Genomic DNA, 21,278 nt, shown 5'->3' on the forward strand with positions numbered 1-21,278 from the left:
TTCGGTGTTCCCGCATTGAGTACATATACATTTTTCGTTACAGTATCCTCCATTCATAAAACATTCACAATACAATTAAAGACAGCGAGATTTTTTGCATTTACAGAATTCTACTTTTCGTTAAAATTGGAAAGTATCAAGTATTAATTATTAGTTGCTTGATTTTTCATCTAAGTTTTGATTTTATTAAAAATAATAATATTAAAAATAATTACTATTGCCATTATAATTATTGCTATTATTATTATTGCTATTGCTATTGCTATTGTTATTATTACTTATTATTATTATTATTATTATTATTATTATTATTATTATTATTTTATTGTTATTATTATTTTTATTAATATTATTATTAGTATTATTATTTGCATTAATTAATGTTTCCTTTTGCTTATCTATAATTGGAGAAATTTATTTTTTTTACTTTTTTTTATTTTATTTTTTTATTTTTTAAGGAGTTTCTTGATTGTTTTTAGATTCTTCTGTGTTTTCAGGGATTTCTTAATATTTTTTTTTTTTTTTTGGAGACTATTCTTCATCTTCTTCTTCTATTATACTCTATTTTTATTAACAATCATATATATTATGTATAGGATCTGATGTTAATTGAATTTATTAAAATATTTAATTAAAATAAATTTTTTTCATCATTTGTTTTTAAAGAATTGGATAATTAATTTTAATTATTTTATATATTAGTGCTGTTGTTTTCTTTTTTTTCTTTATATTTAATAGGTTAAATATTTTTTAATCCATAATCTGGATTATATATACTTAATTATTTTTTATTTTGACTATAATCAGATGTAATTTCAGGATTGTTGAATGTACTTATTTTTTAGTGTGAATATAATATGCTACTTTTAAATAAATTTTTAAAATCATCAGGGGTTTTATAATTATTATTTTATCTGTTTAAAAATATAAGTATATAAATATACAATAATTATAAATATATAAATTATTATATATATATATATATATATATATATATTTAATTTTATTTATATATTTTTATATCTATATAATTAAAATTTTCTGTGTCTATATGTATATTTGATATATGAAATTTTTTTATTATATATTTTATATATAAAAAAAAGTTTTATTAATTAAAAATAATATATACTTATTAATATACTTATATTTTTTTATTTAGTTTAAAATAATTAATGATAAAATATATATATTAGCAATTTATTATTAATAATAAAAAAAAGAATTTTTTTTTTCATTAAAAATTATAGTTATTATATATTATTTTACTGATATATCAAATTCGGTGATTAAAATTAATTTATTTATTTATTATTATTAATTTATTCTTAGTTACATTATGATTCATTACCATAAAAGTAGTTTTTATTTAGAATTTGCTGGCTGAATTGTTTGCTTAATTATCGTATTATGTTTCCTTTTTTGTTGATTGATGTAAAGGGGATAAACCTTAAAATAAATTTCTATAATCTTCCTGCTCCATTTCCATTTTAATTTATAAATTTTATTAGAATATTAATAACTTTTTTCTTTTTTTTTTTTCTTTTGTTTTATTTTGTTTTCTTATTAAATTATTATAATTATATTTCGAAATACAAATGATAGATATCTTTTTTTTTCCTGATTTATTTTTTATTTCTATAAACCTAATATTATTTTATAAAACAAAACATAAAGTTAATAATTTTATAAAAAAATAATAATAATTAAATTCAAAGTTAATTTTTATTAATATAATTTATAAATTAATATTAATTTAATTAAATTTTTTATATTTAATTATTAAATTAAAATAATTATTTAATAATTATTAATAATTTTTATTGATAAAATAAAATGTATAATCTTTATTGTAATATTTTATATTTAGATACATTTATTCCAATAAAGGAAATTCAATTTCTTTTTTATTTTTTTAATTATATTAATTTATATTTTTTATATTTTAACTTTATAATATTATATAAATATATTTTAATATATTTTAATATTATATAAAATAAATAAATATATAAATTTTATTCCTTATATTTTAATCCATTTTTATTTTATTTATATATATTTATTTTATTTATTTTCAAAACAAAATAATTTATAAATAAGAAAAATATATTAATATCAATTAACAAAAAATATATATAAATAATACATTAATATATATAATATTTATTTAAAATTAAAAATAAAAAATTTATAAAAGTAGATAGATATATGTTGATTTATAAAATTAAAGATAATATTATTATTATTGATAAGATAAATATAAGGAGGAACAATATATCCAACTCTTATACCCTCCTCCAATCTAAAACACATTAGCAAATGCAGATGTAAAAGCAGATTACACATTTTCCTTTAAAGTGGAGACATTTCTCCCTCAAAATAGTTTTTTAGAAATTACATTTCCATCATAATACAAAAGCCTTCCAAATAAAGCAAATTTATAATGTAATATACCATGTACTGCTTAAGGCTTAATATTAACACTAATATTTCCATATAATTTATTTCCAGATATAGGTTAAATAATATTTTTTTTTTTTAAATATATAATAAATAGAATATAATGTAAATGTATAATAAATAACAAATCCATCAACACCAGGTGGAATCGGAAATTTTATATTAAAAACAAAATAAGGGAAAAACATAGTTGATGAAAATTCTATATTTGGTATTATAGGAATTTCTGAATTATCTAAAAGTTTAATTTCGGCTTCTATAGAAATTATACCTTCAGGAAGTGACAAAGCGGGAGATTATACTACTTATGAGCTAACATTTAAAACAACAAAGAATATAAATCCACTTACTTATTTTATTTTAAAAATACCAAATGATTTTATTTTGTAAAAATTTCCAACATGCTTTTCGCCTAATATGAACGGGAATTTTATATCTGGTTTTCTTACATGTGAGAAGATGTAAGGAAATAAAATATAAGTAAAAGGAATTACGGGAATAATTAAAGGCGAAACTGATTATGTACTCAGATTTTCTATGTAAAATCCTCCTTATGAACTTAGTAATAATGAAATAAATGAATAGACTACTTTTTCGTTTTATATATATAAATATGGAACATAAATCTTATATGAAAGTAAAGAACTTATTAAAGGAGTTTAGATTAATCCATCGAGTTTAAATAATGTTTCTTTTGAAGCAGTTGATAAATTAAATTATAATAATAAATATAAATTTGCTGAATATGAATTGAAATTTACACCAACGTTAAATTTAAGATCAGGTTTTTATAATAAAAAACTATAAATATATATAAAAAAAAAAAACATAATAATAAAAAAATGTATATATATATACTTTAAATTTGATATATTTATTAAATTATATATTTTTAAAATATAATACTAAATGAACAAAATTTTATTAATTATTCTTTATAATAGAAAACGTCATAGTTATTGAATTTCCTGCCTATTTTTAAATTTTAGATTCTGAATTTTTAATGTTTAAAGATGAATTAATGCCGTTTTTTCATTATGTTCGGTATGGTTTGGAAAATGTGTCAGAATAAAGTAAGGTATCTGTTGTTAAAAGTTAAATAATTGGTAAGAATAATCAAATTGAAATATCTAATTTTCTTACTATGAGAATTCCAACCGAAATTTGTGTGAGAATTATGACTAGAAATCCGGATGTGGAAGGAATTACAACTCCTTTAAAATTGTATATTTATAGAGATAGTTCATAAAAATAAAAAATATCTTAAGATGTTAATACTGCAGTTACAATAATAGATTAATATCGTAAATTTTAAATATAAATAAATATAAAACAGTATAAATATATATATATATATATATATATATATATATATAGTTTATTTATGTTTTATATTATTTATTTATTTTATAATAGCTTCATGTGATCATAGTATTGATTAAGTCTTAGCTGGTGTAAATTATAAAATTAATAATGGAAATTATCCTATTACTAATAGTAATATTAATAGAATATCTTTTGAATTTAAACCTACTTTAACAGTTCCGAAATTAGGTTTGATTAAAATAAGGATTCCTACAGGATTTAAAATATAAAATTAGTTTCGTAAAATATTTTTAATTTTTTATTTTATAATACAAAATATATAAAATCATAAAAAATATCATATTAAAGTTACAAGTTCTTCATTATCTAAATGCTTAATTTATTATAATATTTAAGAAAATAATAGTAACACTTAAGGCGGTTTTTTAAACAAAAAACTTAGTTACAGATCTATAGTTAATTTTGTTAGTAGTTAAAACATTCCGTGTAGTGTTACTTTTTAAGACGATATTATTACTTTATATAATATATCAGTTAATGTAATAAAATAATTAAATTTTAATAAATATAAAAAATGAAAATAAATGTATATATATAAAATATAATATGTATATATAAATATATATATTTTATATATATATATATATAAATATAAATGCATATATACATATATATATATATATAAATTAGTTAATAGCTAATAAAATCCTCCATGTAATTAAATTAGATAATTGCTTTATTGCGCCAGGAAAAAATGGGTTTACTTAAGTTTTTAAATTTATTTATATATATTTAAAAAAAGAACATATTTTTTTGATTTTACTACTTATGATAGTGATTAAAAAACTATTTTAGAATCATGGAAAGATCCTTTTTAAATAGATCCTCCTCCAGTAATTAATTATTTTATAATCATTAATTTTTTTTTTATTAAAGATATAATCGCCATTTATAATATTATATAATAATATAAAATCTGATTATACAAATGTAATTAAAAAATCAATTTTTGAATTAGGCTTTATTACTGATTAATAAATATCATCAGGATAAAAGATATATAAGGCTACAGATACATAAAGTTATATTTAAATTGATTTCAGAAGCTAACCTGGATAAGCTTAATGGGATAATTAATTAGGAATTAAATAAGAAGATAGTTCTTCTATTTAATCAAATACACTAATACCTTGTAAAGGAATATAAGGAATTCTACCTATTGAAGGTTCTTCTATAGAATGTAATTATGTTTTAGCCAAGTATTCTTCCGTTTTGGGTATGACTTAAGAAATATATCCATAAATATTTATAAAGAATTTCGTGTAAAATTATTTTATTTTTATATAAAAATAAATTATAAATATAATGTAATAATAATAAAATAAAAGTTAAATTAATGCAAATTAATAAGTTAGAATACATATTCCTAATATTTAAAATCCATCAAATGGATCAATGAAAACAAGTGTTTAAGTTCGAATAATTTAAAATACAAATAATATTATTGAAATAAAAAATCAATCTATAATATAAATAAACCTATAAGGTAAAATTATATATATAAAATATGTAAATATAAATCTATTTATTTATAGATAAAAAAAGATAAAAATTAAATAAATAAATATATAAAATAATAAAAAAAATAATATAAATAAATATATTTATAAAAATATAAATATAAATTCATATTAATAAATTTTTATTTATATATATATTATTTAAAGACGATTTAGGTTAATTAGCCATATCACCAAATTAATTGACTTATTCAAATAAAAAAGTAGGAGAAATATTTAATTTAAGTTTTTAATTAGGACTAAATGTATAAGCTTAGAATTTATTATTTATTTAATTACCTAAATATGATATTGGCTTTATAAGAAAAGATTAGGCTGTTTCTTGTTTATAAAATGATTTAAATCTTTATTGTATTCCTTATCCTGGAACTGATATGATATTAATTTTACTTTAATAACCTTTGGCTTAAACTGATATTTTGTAAATTAATAACTTAAAATGGCCCGATTATTAAATTTTGTTCGGAAACACTGCTGGATAAGATGAAACTATCAATATTTATGAAACTGATTAATTAGGAGTTACTCTTTAATATGTATTTTTTAATAATTTACCTTCTCCAAATTTCGGCTCCGTAGTCGAAGGTTCTATTACTATACCTAAAAAAGTATTTAATATATAAATTAATGTGTATTTTTTTTTAATTTCTTTCGAAAAGGGATTTTCATATGTTGATTGTTATTATGTTTTCAAATTTATATCTGATACAGATATTCCCGCTAAAAGTATTATAAAAATAAAATTTCCTGATATTTATAATTTACTTGATTCTGATCCTTTACCTGAAATCTCTGTTTAAAGATTAATTGATTATAGTAAATAAGAACCATTAACTATATAATCGACTATATAAATAATAACTGTAAAAAATAAATAAATATATAAATTAGAAAATATAAAAGATAACAAATATGTAAAAACACAATGCTTATGAAGAATTTTATGTTACAGTAACTGGTATTAAAAATCCTTCAAGTAATGATTCTAGTGTAAATTAAACTTGGGATATAACAGTAATAAAAAGAAATGAATTATTAGATTAAGACAATCTTGTTTTATAAAAAATTTCGTTTTTCTCTTTTGATTTTACAGAACCTTTTTAAAAAGGAAATATTGTATTTAATTAAATTGTTGCCTTTCCAATGAATGCAGATGAAACAGCTACATATACAATTGAATTTACACCAAATACTGATATACCTACAAAAGGTTAAATTTAAATCACTTTTCCATAATAAAATTATAAAGTACAAAAATATATATATATATATATATATAAATATATATATATATATATTTATATTTCTACATTTATATTTAATTAATTTTATATATTTGTATATATATATATTATTTTTTATATCATATTATTTTTTTTTTTTTTTTTTTAACATTATTATTTTTCTAATTTTTTTTTTTAAAATAGACTCTTCCTTCTAACCCTGATTGTAGATTAAGCGGAGCTGTAAATACATTTAGTAGTTGTAGTTTAAGTGGGTCTACATTTACATTAAGAATCGAAGAAAAATATAATTCTGGAAGTGGCTCAATTATATTGAAAATAGCAAATATTAAAAACCCTGATTAAGGACCTACTTAAGGATTTATCATAAAAACTTTATATGATGGTATTTTTTTAGATTAAACAGATGAAAGTACGCCTAATAGTAATCGAAATATAATTATATATAGCAGAGCATCTCCAATAACAGTAAAATCAGTAACGTTTGACCCTAAAAATATAAGCGAGGAAAGTACTTATACATTTAAATTTATTACATAAGATTAATTAACAACTGGTATGAATATTCTTTTTTAATTTCCTTACGATTATGATTCTTTGTTAGGAAGAAATATTAATTGTAAAATATTAGGAGGAATAATAGGTATTATTATATATATATATATATTTTATATATATAGAATAATACTAATAGGCAGTTAATATTTTTGCGATATAAAAGATAGAGGTGTTTATGTTAAAAATTTCGAATCATATGTTCCTTCCTAAGAAAATCCAATAATAATTCAAGTAAATGGAATAATTAATCCTAATGTAGCTTTCGTAGAAACTGATTGGATTAAAATTGCTACATTATATAATAATGATAATAAATTTATAAATTCATAACCATAAGCTTCCTCAGTAACTATGTTTGCATAGCCGGGTTGGATTAAAGTCTTTTAAGTATAACCTTCTCATTAAAAAGTACGTTATAAGGCTAGTTATTAATATTAATTTGAATTATTTAAAGTAGTACCCAAATAATAGTCTAAAGGGGCTATTTATGTCGATTTCCCGAAATAATTTGATAATATAGAAGATAGAAGGGTCTCATGTCAGACTTCTACGAAAGAATTTGCAATCATAATAAGCTGTTATGTGGAAAGAAACCGTGTTTAAATAGTTGGCAATACAGATGACTACAAAGGTGTGATTAGTTTAAATATTAACCAGATAGAGAACCCTACAGAATAAGGTGAATGTGATAATTTTTATGTAAGATCCTATGATGGTCAAAACTAAGTTATTATAGATAGAAGCTTTGATAATTTAGACCCCTTTTATTATTCGTATATACTCCCTGGGCTTATAATTTCAATAAATAATAATAAAACAATTAAAGTTTTCAGCGGAACACAAACTGAAGACCTTTTTGTAAATTTTGAAGTTCCAGCTTAATTGAAATTAATTTTAGTTCCAGATACAGTTACTTATATTAAGGTTATTCCTTAGACTATTAGTGTAGATTTGGGGTAGAAGTAGATTAAGTTTAGGATTTCTGCGCCTTAATAGATTTTAGTGGGGGTTTATTATATTAAATGGTATATTTTAAATGAATTAATACCTCCTATATATACTCCTTTGAAAAAAACAAGGGTAGAAGTCGAAGATAGGACAAATATTCCAATTTATATTAATAATATTTTAGATATTCCATATGGAGGAAACTCTTTGGATACAAAGATTTATATTAATTATGCATGTGATATAGCTTTTTAGATTAAAATTAATTTCGAAAATCAATATAAAGGAGTTAGCTTGAGTTCGGATGTGATAAATTTTAATAAAGGATAGAATTTTTAGTATTTAAGGGTAATTTCAGACATTAATATTACGACAGGGACTGAAGTGGAAAGGGGGAAAATTAAATTTCAAATCATAGGAATTGATACTAAGTTTTATTAATTAGAGGTTAGCTCATTGTATTTTACTATTATTGCAGCTGATACTGTCCCACCAGTTATCACGAAACTAAACATAGTTGATGTATAAAAAAATAGCGCAGTTATTAATATCAGGGTTAATGAACCGGCTGGAGTTTATTATATGGTGGCACTTAATAATACTTTAAAAGCGGAGTTTTAGGAAGTATTTAATAAAGGACCAGCTATTTATAATACTACGTAGAGTTAATATGGATATTTTGTTGTAGATAAGGAAAATGTAGATTTTAAATTTAATGTAGAAGATTTGGAAGCTTAAACTGATTATTGTATTTAAGTTTATATATAAGATAGGGGAGAAAATGTTAGTATTATGAAATAAATATCGTTTAAAACCTTAAGTATGCTTTTATTTCATTATATGAATATCTTATTTTTATATATATGTATAAAGATAGATATAATGCAGCTAATTTTAGTTTGAGATTTTAAGTTAGATAATTATATGAAAGTTAAAAATAAGAAATTTTAAGAGAAGTTTCTAAAACTCTTTCTATTGATATTAATTTGTATAAATATATATTTATTTTATAAATTTACTTTTTTATAAAATAAAAGTCTTTAGGAATAAAAATATTAATTTTCGAATAATTAAATATCAAGATATTTATTAAAAAAAGAAAATAAATAAAAAAGATAATTAGATGAAATTGACGAAAACTTGAAAATATAAACAATAATGCACTTATAAATGTATTCTGATAGATTTAAAGAATATTATCCGTCTCCATTTGATTTAATATAGTCTTTAAATAATAAATACGCATAATTAAAAGCTGTATTACCTATTATAGATATCAATTATCAAATAGTACCAAATGAATTTGAGATATACTATCCAAGTTTTGTAAATAATCCTTAATTAATAAATTCTATTTGGAATTAAGCTAATTTTACAGTAAGATTAAGTCATCCAGGTTGGGTGTTTATTTCTTGTGTTTCTTAAGATATATAAGAGTATCCTTCACCATATTAAATATATGCAGGATTAGACAATCATAATATATTAGCTCCTAATGGTAAATAAGAAATTACAGCTGCTTATAATTATTTTAATGTTACTGTTAATAATCTAAAGCCTTTAACTTAATATTATGCATATGTAGTTGGAGGAAGTGCACATCCAGGTTTTCCGGATTTAATGAATGCTAATAAGGTTTTTAGAATTGAATTTAGTACTATTTAATCACCCGATGGTAATTTGAATATATATTAAATATAAATATTTTTTTTTTTAGATTTGCATTTAGATTTAAATTTTGTTAATATTTTTGTGTTTAGATTATTATAGTTTATTTTGCTTTTTAATTTATGAATTATAGAGTTATATTATTTTAAAATATAATTTTTTTTAAATAAATAAATGAAATAATTTATATTTTCAAAAAAATTATATTTATTCTTTTAATGAATAAGTTATATGATTTACAATTTTAAACAAAAAGTTTACTAAATTTTTAAATATAAATAAATCAAAATTATAAAAATTAATATAATATATAATTTTTAACTATATTAATAATCATTAAATTAATTAATATTAATTTTTACAATTAATTTTAGAAATTAGAAAAGCTTTTATTTATGTAAAAATATTAAATTTACAAAATACATAAAAAATATCTAAATTAAATTTTATTCATAAAAAAAATTATTATATTCAATAAATTAATAATAAAAAATAATTTTAATATTAATTTGAAATTAATAAATTTTTTTATTAAAATGAGATGTATATTCAGAATTATTTTTAGATAAAAAAAAAAATTAAATACATACTATTAATAATGTCATATAAATAAAAGATTTAGAAAAAATTAAAAAATATAAATAATAATTATATTAAATTTAAGAAAAAAAATAATTTAGAATTAGAAATTATCATCTTCATAATATAATTAATATATATATAAAAAAAAATATATTTATGAAATTAAAAATATATAAAATTTAAATGATTTAAAGATTTTTGAAATAAATTAATTTTCGAGATGATTATTCAGAAAAATAAAATATTAGATATATAAAAATTATATATATATATATATTATTAAATATACATATACTTTAACATATTTATAATAAATATATATTATGTATATTATTTTAATAATATTTTACTTTATTTAAATTTATTAAAGTAAATTAATTTATTTTTACTTTATATTATTCATTATCAAAATATTTAAAAATATTTATTTTAATTTATTATTATAATTTTATTTAAATAAAAAAATTAATTTAATAATTAATATTTAATTTATAAAATAAAAATAAAAATATTATTGAAATAACATAAATTAATATAAAATATATCATAAATTCTATCCTAGTCTATGTATTTATTAAAATGCATATTTAGCATCTTCTTTTCCTTTATCTACAGTAAATATAATTCTAAAAAAGTTTTTTTTTTTATATTATTTTTAATCTTATTTTTAATAAGCAACCATCATGCAGCCTTCCTCTACCATTTTTCCTTTAATAATAGGTGGTATTTTATGTAATTCATTCCAAAAATTTTCATTATCATATTCTTTTTCCTTTCTTTTTAAAAAAGAATCCGGAAAATAAAAAAATGAAACACTAACATATTCCGGTTCTAAAATAAGTTCAAAATTCTTATGTTATTTAACCAAACTACTAAAATATTAAGCAGTATCAATTGCATCCCTAATTAATTTTTCAATACCATTACTGCCATAATGCATCCAATAAACCCAAATTTTCAAAACGTCTACATGTTTAGAATACTAATTCATTTAATCTACCTAATCTAGATTGTTTTCCTTATATTCTCCGTCTTCAGTATCAAAAAAACCTTATTCTACACCGTTTGTCTATTCTAAAATATCCGTATGTTAGGTAATAAGCATACTACATTATTATGGAACATTTAAAAGCTTATGAGCATCCCAAGCGAAACTATCACAAGTAGAAACTAGTGAATTTTTTTAAAATATTTCATCTAAAAAAAGCATATGACCGCCCCAGCAACCATCGATATGTATCCACATATTATATTTTTTACCAATCTATACACATTCATTTATTTTATCAATTACTCCATATACAGTAGTTCCGCAGGTTAAATTTAAAATTAAAGGTGTCTTAAAATATATTTATATTTTAATATATATATAAAATTATAAATATATATATTTATATATAAACATATATATATTTATATATAAACATATTTTTTAATTAATTATTTATAAATTTATATTTTTATTTATTGATATTTTTTATATTTTATATATTTATATAAATACATATTATTGAATATTTTTATATTTTTTTTTTTTAATTTAATTTTTATTTATATATATATTAAATACATAGTTTTATTTGATACAATTCTATATTTCTTTTTCAAGTTCTTCTGGTATTATTCTACCTTATTTATCACTTTAGACTTTTATTATTGCGTCTTGTCCAAATCCCATTAATATAGAACCTTTTTCGAGACTATAATGTCCTAATTCTGATGTAAATATTCTTATTTCTGGCAAATTTTATATACATGTATATTTTTTTTCTGGGAATTTCCAGTATTTAGCTAATTCAATTCCATAAAAGTTAGCTTGTGATCCTCCTGAGGAAAATATACCAGAAAATGACTCCCATTTAAGGTATTTTTAAGCTATTGTTTTAAAAAGAATATTTTCCATTTTTCTATATAGACTTGATGTTTCCATATTTCCTATAGTACCGTTTAATGTTGATGTTAAATAATCCGCAGATAAAGAATATTCATTTATTCCTCCAAACAAATTATTATAAAAATGAACTGATGATGTTTTTACACTTAAATCACCTACTTTTTGTAGAAAATCAAGAATCTATTAATCTGAAGTGGGTTATTATGGTATATTTAAGTCTATATGATTTTCTAAATCTTAAGGTGTTTTAAAATTAATTACTTTAGATGTACCTTATTTAGATTATTTAATTAATTATTTTAGTAGTTTAAATTCTTCTTGGAGGAAGTCTATAGAATATTCTTGTTGTGCTTTTTTTTATTAAGTTTTTATTTTGTTTTTTTTATTTGATAAATATACTTTGAATAGTTTCCATATTTTTTTATTGTATAAATATATTTTTTTATATTATAAAATTTATTTAAAATCTTTTATTTATTTTCTTTTATTAATATGATTTTTTTTTTGTAATTTATATATATATGATTAAAATAGTTATTAAAATTTTTTTTTTTTTTTTATATATAGAAACAAAAAAAAATAATCTTATGTAAAAAACATATATATATAATTTATGATAAAAGCTAATTTCATAATAATTATATTAAAAGAGAAGCAAAAGCAAAATAAATAATGATTGAATTACTACTAAAATTATTAGGGTTGCTATATGACTCAGTAATACATTAAAGAAGTGACTTTGATAATTCTTTTACATCTTAAGTTAAAAAAGAATCAGCTTAAATCATATTATTTTACTATTAAACAGCTTTAATAATAGCTTATTTCGATGATAAATCATTTACTTCTCTTTTACCGTCATTTAATTATTTAATAACATTTACATTAGTAGTTTTATTAATTTCATTATCGAAACAAGTAAATGCAACTAATTTATCTTATTCTAAATCTGTTCTAATCAAGTTAATAAAAAGAAATAAAAACAAAAATGCTAATAATTTTTATTTCATTTAGTTTTAAAAATTAAGAATAAAATTTTATATAAATATAATAAAAAATTATTTATTTAAAAAATTTTAAATAAAAATTAATATAGATTATTAAAATAAAATAAAAAAAATTAATCATAATTAATAAATGTAAAAACATATATATATATATAGATATATATATAAATATATATATAATTATATATAATAAAAAATAAATATATATATAATTATATATAATAAAAAATAAATATATTTAAAATAAAATAAAAAATATTATTTATATATATTTTTAATGATAAATTTTATATTGATTAAACTATAACTGTAATTATATTTAAATATTTTTATTTCAATATATTATTATTTTTTTTTCTTCTTTTTTATTATATTTGATATATTAACAAATATATAAATATTTTTTTTTATATTTAAAAAAATTCATATCAAAATATAATAGAAAAAAAAAAATATAGAATAAAAATAATAAATATATATAAATTTTAAATAAATAATTATTAATGATAAATAAAATGAAAACATTTGTAAAAAATTAAAATATGAAATTATATCTAAAATTATGTATATATTTATATATATAAATAAATAATATATATATATATATATTTATATATATATATATATATATATATATATAAATAAAAAAAAAAAATATATATTATAAAAAAAAGTAATTTTATTATATATATATTAGTTTTAATTATTTTATTTATATATTATTTATTACTTTTATTATCACAATTTATATTAATATGTATTTAATTATTTTGTTTATTTTTTTTTAAAAAAAATATTTTTAATGCATTTTTTTTTATAATAAAATATTTTTTATTTATTTATCTATAAATATTTCATACAAATTTATTTTATATATAAATAATATTTTATATTTTTTAAATTATTTTTTTATTTTTAATTCACTCAATCATTTAATAATAATATTTTATAATCTTTTATTTTTTTTATACTTATATTAAATATATTAAATTAATATTTATATTAATATTTTTTTTTTTTATGTATAAAATAATGATTTAATTTAAATAAAAATTTTTAATTTTATACAATTTACATCTATTTGTATATTCATATAATATTTATATAATTTTTTATTTTTTATAATTATTTAATATTTTTTTATTATATTTTAAAATATTATTAATTAAATAAATATTTAATATATAATTCCAATAGTATTTTGTATTATGTTGTTTAATGTTATGAATTTTTTATATTAATAATTTTACATTTATATATTTTTCTATTATTATTGTTGTTTTTAAAAAAAGATTTTGTTTCTAAACTTCCATTAAAATTTTCTTTTTTATTACTAGTTTCTATTATATAATACTTTCGTCATTTTCATTAAAATTAATTTTTAATTTTATTAAATATTATTTAATATTTAAGTTCTTTGGTTTTGTTTTATTCTATATTAATTTCATTTGTATTTTTTATATATTAAAATTAAATTATTTTTATATTTTTAAATGAATATAACTCTAAAATATATTAATTTATTTTTGTAAATTTAAATTTCTGTAATTTTTTGCATTTTAGTTTATTACTATGTTTATCTTTTTTTTTAATATTTTTATTATCCTATTTACATAATACCCAATGTATATTTAAAATTTTGATATTAGTATCACTCTTGCTGTATAATATAGAGTTATCTTATTTTTAACAAAATATTTTAAACTATAAATAAAATATAAGTATTTTTCTATTTATTCTTCAATATTTTAAAATATTATATATCCTATATATAGTATTTTTAGTTTATTATATATCCTTAATATTTAAATTCATTAATTAGATTATATTAAATTTATTTAATTCGGTAAATTAATTTTTCTTTTAAATTTGAAATAATTTTTTTTTTAGCGAATATAATAATATTAGTCATTTATTAATAAATAAATTTTTATTTTCAATAAATTGAAGCCTAAACATATGCATCTATGTATATATTTTTTGATTTATTCTATTAAAATGTCAATTATGTAAAAATAGTTTAAAAAATTATTCTAATTTGGAGGGGGGGGGGATGTTTCTAAATCCTTTTATATTTCATTAATATTACTTATTTGCTTTTAGTTTTAATATTAACTATATAAGTAAATCAAATTAAATTGACAATTTTTTTTTTTCTTAAAAAATTATTAAATATTTAGAATCTTATTTAATATATTAATCATTTAGAATCAAATATAAAATAAATTCTTCTATTAATTTTATATATTTAAAAAATGATTCTTAAAATAATAGTTATAATTATTTTTTAAATTTTTATATATTTTGTAAATAATGAAAAATTATGAATATATTTAATTTCAAAACATTATTATTATAATAATATATATATATATATATATATATTTAATTAAAACCTTTTTTAATTTTTCACTTTATAATAAAAAATAATATGTATTTTAAAAAATATAAAATAGATTAATTTTTATATTTTTTATATATTGTCAATATCTTTTTGATAATGCTGAAATGCTGAAATTTAAGTAAAAAAAGTTAAATATGCTAGGAGTTATGACTAGCAACGACGCATATAATTAGTAAGCTATAAAAATGCTACCTTACCTGAAGAGGTGCAGCAAGATTAGCTTGAGTTTTTTTATCTTAGTCTTTAATACCTGAAAGAATATAGTTAAATTAAGTTTTCAGTTTTTCTATACATAGATTTTAAACATTTGATTTGTTAATTTAAGTATATAGAGAAAATCTAACTATTAGTTTATTTAAAAAAGTTTGCTTATTATTTATGAAGGAATTTTTTTATAATTTTAAAAAGTTGAATGCTTTACATATTTAATATTTTACTTATATATAAAAAATTTTATTATTGTCTTCTTAATTATTAAATTAAATTTATAAATAAAATATTTTATAACAATTTTAAAAAATTATTTTATAAAGAAATAAGGTTTTATTATAAAATCATTTTATTTTTAAAAAATATCTAATTTCAAATTTTTTGTTTATTTAAAAAAAAGAAATTTTTGATGAAGCTTTTAAAAAAATAAATATATATTTTAATATAATAAAGTGAATTTTTTTTTAAATAAAAAATATAATAATTAAGAAAAGTATTTTTTATTTATTTATTTTATATTTAGAATGTTTTATTTATTTGTATAATTTATATATTTATTTTATCTCTTTTTATGTCAAAGATCTGGATTTTTTAATATTTCTTTAAGAAGATCTTAAAATTAATCGATTTTTTAATTATCATTTTAAATTTATTTTTCTTTTTAAACTATTTCTTATATGTCTTTAAGAAAATTTTGAATTAATAAATCACTATTTTTTAATTTTTGATTTGTATTATGATCGAAATTTTTCATTTGTAAAGAACATATATACTCAAATAATTAAAATAATACTGTTAGAATAATTAGCTTAATCATTAGTAATGTTTTTAGCTTATAATATTAGAGTAAAATGTATTTTTATAAATATATATATTTATATATATATATATATATTTATTATTTAATTATATTTTGAATATTTATAGAATGAAACAATAATAATTTAATTTTATATTTTTATATAATTATTTTAATAAAAACAAAATTTCTATATAATAAAATTTATATATATAAAATTATGTATAAATTTTCAAATATTCTTTTTTTTTAAAAAAATTTCTAATATATTTTGCTATTTTTTAAATATTTATAATAAGATAATATATAAAAGAATTATTATTTTTTTTATATATTTTTTAAAATAAATATTAAATAATTAAATTAAAAACTATTTTTAAAATCTATAATATATTTTTTACACAGAAAAAAAAAATTCATTTAAAGAAATAAAAAACTTATTTTTTAATAAAATATTAATAATATAATATAAATATACATAAATAAATAAATAATATATTAAAATAATCAGCTATAATAGCATTACTATTGAATATATTGAATTATTTTTTTTATATAAACAAAAAAATAATATTCTCACAAAATCATTTAATTGCTAATATATGAATTATTACTTTAATTTATTAAAATATATTAGTTTTTTTAATATATATATATATATAATATATATATATATATATATATATTTTTATTTATTTATTTAAGTATTTTTTTTCATATTGTTATATAAAAAATAAATAAATATAACAAATCTACTTTTTTTTTTTTTTAATTTCAACTGCCAAATAAACTTGCGAAAAATCCTTTATTTTCTTACTAGTTTATTCTACTCATACTGTATATTTTACTTTCATCTTCTTCTTCTGGTGCTCTATTTAAATATGATCTTTTTTTTAAATTATTTATTAATTAATTATTATTTTTTTTAATTTTAATACTTTAATATTTTCAAAACTTTAACTAATTCTTATTTATTTGGTAATTCGTATATAATTGAAAATTTCTTATTATATTACTTATTTTATTTTATTTTTTTTTCAAATTAAAGTATATATAATTTTTTTCTTCTTACTTTATATGAAAACTCAAAGCCAAATCGATCATTTACAAAAGGAACAATATCAGTAATATCACACGCATATAAAATTAATATTTCTTAAATTGATTCTATATGGATGATATATTTTCCATATACATTTTTTCTTAATATCATTTATGAGTTTTATTTAATATTACTATCTTTTTATGTTTATAATAAATCAAATCTTTAATAATATTCATTCTTTTTTTTATTATTATATGTTATATAAAAAAATATAAAAATAAAAGTATAAATTTTTATTACTTCTTTAACAATAATATCTTTACAATCTACAATATTACTTGAGATATTAAGATTATTATTACTTTATTAATTACTTATTCTTTAAAATGTGTGTATTTGTTTTTTATATATAAAATATATTTTACTATGAATTAATTTATATTTATGCTTAAAGTCTGTTTTAGACGTCTTAATTTTCTAAAGTAAGTTTTTAAATAAGTTAATCTTATTCTTCTATTTTACATTATAATTAAAAGTTCTTTTCTTAATATTCTTTATTTTAAGCATTTACGACATTTATTCTAGTATAAAGACTTTTAGATTCATCATCTTTTAAATTATTTTCATTTTATAATTAAAATTCTTTAATTTCGTAATTTCTATTTATAATTATTAAAAATATATAAATATGTATTTATTAAAAGAAAAAAATATATATGTATATAATATATATTAAAATTAATAAAAAAAAATAAAAATGAAAACATAAAAACCTAAATTTTCAAAAATAAAAATATTTAAAGAAAATAAATATTAATTATATTAAAATAAATATAATATATATATATATATATATATATATATATATTTACAAATTTTTAATAGTGTTTTCTCTTTCTATAATAATTTTTTCTTTTAATTCATACTATTTTTGTATTTCTTCGCTATGGCTTTTTAACTTATATACTTCTTCTCGTAATTTTATGTTTTCTTCATTAATCTGTTGAAGCTATTCTTCATTTTTCTTTTAATTTTCAAGTTTTTAATTCAAATCAACGACTTTTTATTTTAATTCGCTGTTTTAATTTTTAAGTATTTCCTAGTTTTTTGCCAAATCCTAATTTATAGTTTCTAACAAATGTTAATTATATTTTTATTGACTTATAGAACTTCTTTAAGTTTATTATTAAGAATCTCTTTTATTTTAGAATTCTTTTTAATATTCTATATATGATAATAATTATTAATAACAATTTAAAAGTTCTTAATTATTTTAATCTTTTTCCAATTAATTTATTTTATTTTGAATAAATTCTTAAGAATAATTTTAACTATTTTATATCTTAATTTATTAATTTTCATTATTTTCTTATAAAGCTTCATTTTAAATTTGAATGAAATTAGATTCTCTTAATTAACAATTTTACAAAGTATTTCTTAATTAGTTTCTTTCATCTGTTATTTCTTAAATTTATTGTTTAAGTTTTATTAAATTTTATTTATTTTCCAAACAAATTTTTTCATTTTATTCCTATTCTTCTTTTTGCTTTAGTAATAAATCTTCTATTTATTCCTTTTATAATTTAATTAAATTTTGAAAATTTTATAAATCTTATTTTAATAATTTTATTTATATATCTAATTATTGATTTTCGTTTTCGAGTTATTTATTATTTTCTTTGATTAATTTTAAGGAACTTTCATTTATTTATTCATTATTTAAATTATTTTTGATTATTTATTCTTTTTTTTCAATTTCTTCTTGTAACGTTTGCATTTTAGAGTTAAAATATATTACTTATGAGTTTTTTTCAGTTTATAATTATTCGATTTTTTTGACATATAAATTGATTATCTTACTTTTTTAATTTTAACTTTTATTTCTTTCTTTTTTATTGACTCTTTTATTTTATTCTAATTAATTTTAATTTTATATATTTTTTATTACTCTTTTTAATTGTTTTATTTTGCACTCTTTATTTCTTATTCTAATCTATAAATTATTTAATATAATTTATCTGCTTATTATTGTTTAACTATTGTATTTTCGGATTTACTAGCTGAATTATCCAAAGGATTTATTTAAAATTTACTTTTTTATTTATAAAAATATTGCATTATTATAATTACTTTAATTGAATTTTATAATGTTCATTTTTTTTAAATCAAGTAAATCACTACCACTTTTTTAATTGTTTTTTAAAAGTTTTTTATCTGTTATTAATTAGGAGATATGTATTTAGAAAATCCTTATGCTAGCATTTTTGGGACTGAAAGAAGTTCTTTTTATTTAGTTTATCCATTTTACTTTTTGTTAATTAAGAATATATATTATAAAATATAAATTATTTTTATTACTTTAATTTCATCATCTTATGAATTTTTTCGATCTTTTGAATTTTTGCTTGTATTAGATTATTTTCTACCTTATATTTTAATGATGAGAATAATTATTTAATTTATTTTTTAATAAAAAACATATTTATAAACAATTTAGATTTTTATATAAATTAAAAAACTACTTTGTTCATTATTTGGATTTTTAATGTCTTATATAATTTAATCTTATTCAATCATTTTATTATAGAATTTTATTTTATTTTTTTTTAAAAAAATAATACTATGTTATTTTTTTATATAAATAAAAAACTAAATATAATTAAACTAAAATAAAATATTATAAATGTTTTAATTTTTTATTAAAAATTAATGAATAAAATAAAAAAAAAATTAAATTATTTCTTATAAATAAAAAATATTAATAAATTATTTAAAAGTTATTTTTTTTGGTTTTTTTGTACTTTGAAAAAAAAAAAAATATTTTATTATATTATATTTTTGTATAAAATGTATAAATATTCAATAATTTAATTATATTTTAAGTTAATAGTACTTAATTTATAATTTTTATAATATTTTATACATTGTTTTTATAGAGATAATTAAATCAACTACAAAAAATATTAAATTATTAAATATAAATATATAAATATTTTAAAAAAAATTCTATTAAAATTATAACAATTTTTTAAAAATTTTTATTAAATAAATAAATTAATATAGATCTTTTTATTATTATTATTTACATATTTTATATAAATTAAAATATTTAATAAAACATTAAAAAAAAAAAATATTAATAAAAAAAGTAATAAAAAATAATCATAATTTTCCTTAAATTAACTATTAAGTAATTTAATATCTATAATATTTCATATCTTCTTATTCGATCCAATATTCTAAACCATTAATTCCTTGACTTTTGTAAAAAATCCCTTTAAGCATGAAAACTCCACAATCATATCCATTTTTTTAAACTCCAGTATCTTATATTTCTAATGTATAAGTTTAAAAAGGACACATTTCTTTTAGCATATCATCTATTGGAAGTAAATATTAAATGTAATCTTTTTAACTATTTTTTAATGAATCATAATATATTATTTATCTTGTTTCATTATTTAATTCTGCGAAAACCCAATGGTTAGAATTAATATTCATAGGAATAAATACTTATTTATCTTTATTAAAATTTACCTTAGTATATATA

At 16.1% G+C, this 21,278-nt stretch overlaps 2 protein-coding genes across 2 annotated transcripts, besides 51 other annotated features; one reads left to right on the forward strand and one right to left on the reverse strand. All coding sequences in view use genetic code 6, as the record gives it.

Moving 5' to 3' along the window:
• The first annotated feature begins 215 nt into the window (after nt 1-215).
• Nucleotides 216-251: a microsatellite.
• Nucleotides 223-369: a microsatellite.
• Nucleotides 370-413: 44 nt separating this feature from the next.
• Nucleotides 414-456: a microsatellite.
• Nucleotides 418-456: a microsatellite.
• Nucleotides 429-453: a microsatellite.
• A 463-nt stretch (nt 457-919) lies between the features above and the next one.
• Nucleotides 920-996: a microsatellite.
• Nucleotides 934-980: a microsatellite.
• Nucleotides 951-997: a microsatellite.
• Nucleotides 968-1,023: a microsatellite.
• Nucleotides 1,024-1,654: 631 nt separating this feature from the next.
• Nucleotides 1,655-1,710: a microsatellite.
• An 81-nt stretch (nt 1,711-1,791) lies between these two features.
• Nucleotides 1,792-1,823: a microsatellite.
• Nucleotides 1,824-1,966: 143 nt separating this feature from the next.
• Nucleotides 1,967-1,991: a microsatellite.
• Nucleotides 1,992-2,042: 51 nt separating this feature from the next.
• Nucleotides 2,043-2,078: a microsatellite.
• A 1,243-nt stretch (nt 2,079-3,321) lies between these two features.
• Nucleotides 3,322-3,365: a microsatellite.
• A 434-nt stretch (nt 3,366-3,799) lies between these two features.
• Nucleotides 3,800-3,839: a microsatellite.
• A 537-nt stretch (nt 3,840-4,376) lies between these two features.
• Nucleotides 4,377-4,473: a microsatellite.
• A 144-nt stretch (nt 4,474-4,617) lies between these two features.
• IMG5_103280 (hypothetical protein) lies at nt 4,618-9,913 on the forward strand (the record flags this gene model as incomplete). The annotated part of the gene is made up of 9 exons (XM_004035165.1): nt 4,618-5,111; nt 5,205-5,335; nt 5,517-5,977; nt 6,029-6,232; nt 6,273-6,617; nt 6,797-7,256; nt 7,308-8,939; nt 8,993-9,107; nt 9,157-9,913. 9 exons carry the CDS (start codon nt 4,618-4,620, stop codon nt 9,911-9,913), a joined length of 4,599 nt encoding a protein of 1,532 aa, XP_004035213.1.
• Nucleotides 5,403-5,474: a microsatellite.
• Nucleotides 5,404-5,475: a microsatellite.
• Nucleotides 6,626-6,673: a microsatellite.
• Nucleotides 6,709-6,748: a microsatellite.
• Nucleotides 6,713-6,746: a microsatellite.
• Nucleotides 9,914-10,498: 585 nt separating the features above from the next.
• Nucleotides 10,499-10,544: a microsatellite.
• A 61-nt stretch (nt 10,545-10,605) lies between these two features.
• Nucleotides 10,606-10,639: a microsatellite.
• Nucleotides 10,640-10,913: 274 nt separating this feature from the next.
• IMG5_103290 (hypothetical protein) lies at nt 10,914-12,682 on the reverse strand (the record flags this gene model as incomplete). Its single annotated transcript, XM_004035166.1, has 3 exons — nt 12,663-12,682; nt 11,940-12,613; nt 10,914-11,708 (listed from the first exon to the last, which is right to left on the reverse strand). The coding sequence occupies exons 1-3, from the start codon at nt 12,676-12,678 to the stop codon at nt 10,914-10,916; spliced, it is 1,485 nt and encodes a 494-aa protein (XP_004035214.1). The 5' UTR covers nt 12,679-12,682.
• Nucleotides 11,715-11,798: a microsatellite.
• Nucleotides 11,715-11,868: a microsatellite.
• Nucleotides 11,731-11,791: a microsatellite.
• Nucleotides 11,751-11,798: a microsatellite.
• Nucleotides 12,677-12,717: a microsatellite.
• A 693-nt stretch (nt 12,718-13,410) lies between these two features.
• Nucleotides 13,411-13,491: a microsatellite.
• Nucleotides 13,411-13,494: a microsatellite.
• Nucleotides 13,435-13,508: a microsatellite.
• Nucleotides 13,447-13,523: a microsatellite.
• A 177-nt stretch (nt 13,524-13,700) lies between these two features.
• Nucleotides 13,701-13,753: a microsatellite.
• Nucleotides 13,754-13,835: 82 nt separating this feature from the next.
• Nucleotides 13,836-13,910: a microsatellite.
• A 34-nt stretch (nt 13,911-13,944) lies between these two features.
• Nucleotides 13,945-14,009: a microsatellite.
• Nucleotides 13,947-14,009: a microsatellite.
• A 232-nt stretch (nt 14,010-14,241) lies between these two features.
• Nucleotides 14,242-14,281: a microsatellite.
• An 89-nt stretch (nt 14,282-14,370) lies between these two features.
• Nucleotides 14,371-14,418: a microsatellite.
• Nucleotides 14,419-16,156: 1,738 nt separating this feature from the next.
• Nucleotides 16,157-16,205: a microsatellite.
• A 180-nt stretch (nt 16,206-16,385) lies between these two features.
• Nucleotides 16,386-16,444: a microsatellite.
• Nucleotides 16,445-16,744: 300 nt separating this feature from the next.
• Nucleotides 16,745-16,779: a microsatellite.
• An 87-nt stretch (nt 16,780-16,866) lies between these two features.
• Nucleotides 16,867-16,903: a microsatellite.
• Nucleotides 16,904-17,128: 225 nt separating this feature from the next.
• Nucleotides 17,129-17,181: a microsatellite.
• Nucleotides 17,130-17,189: a microsatellite.
• Nucleotides 17,190-17,328: 139 nt separating this feature from the next.
• Nucleotides 17,329-17,369: a microsatellite.
• A 1,162-nt stretch (nt 17,370-18,531) lies between these two features.
• Nucleotides 18,532-18,597: a microsatellite.
• Nucleotides 18,560-18,596: a microsatellite.
• A 310-nt stretch (nt 18,598-18,907) lies between the features above and the next one.
• Nucleotides 18,908-18,945: a microsatellite.
• A 1,869-nt stretch (nt 18,946-20,814) lies between these two features.
• Nucleotides 20,815-20,854: a microsatellite.
• Nucleotides 20,831-20,887: a microsatellite.
• Nucleotides 20,843-20,876: a microsatellite.
• Nucleotides 20,888-21,278: the final 391 nt, after the last annotated feature.

Source organism: Ichthyophthirius multifiliis (genome assembly GCF_000220395.1).
Source record: "Ichthyophthirius multifiliis unplaced genomic scaffold scaff_1120509250859, whole genome shotgun sequence".
NCBI lineage: Eukaryota > Ciliophora > Oligohymenophorea > Hymenostomatida > Ichthyophthirius > Ichthyophthirius multifiliis.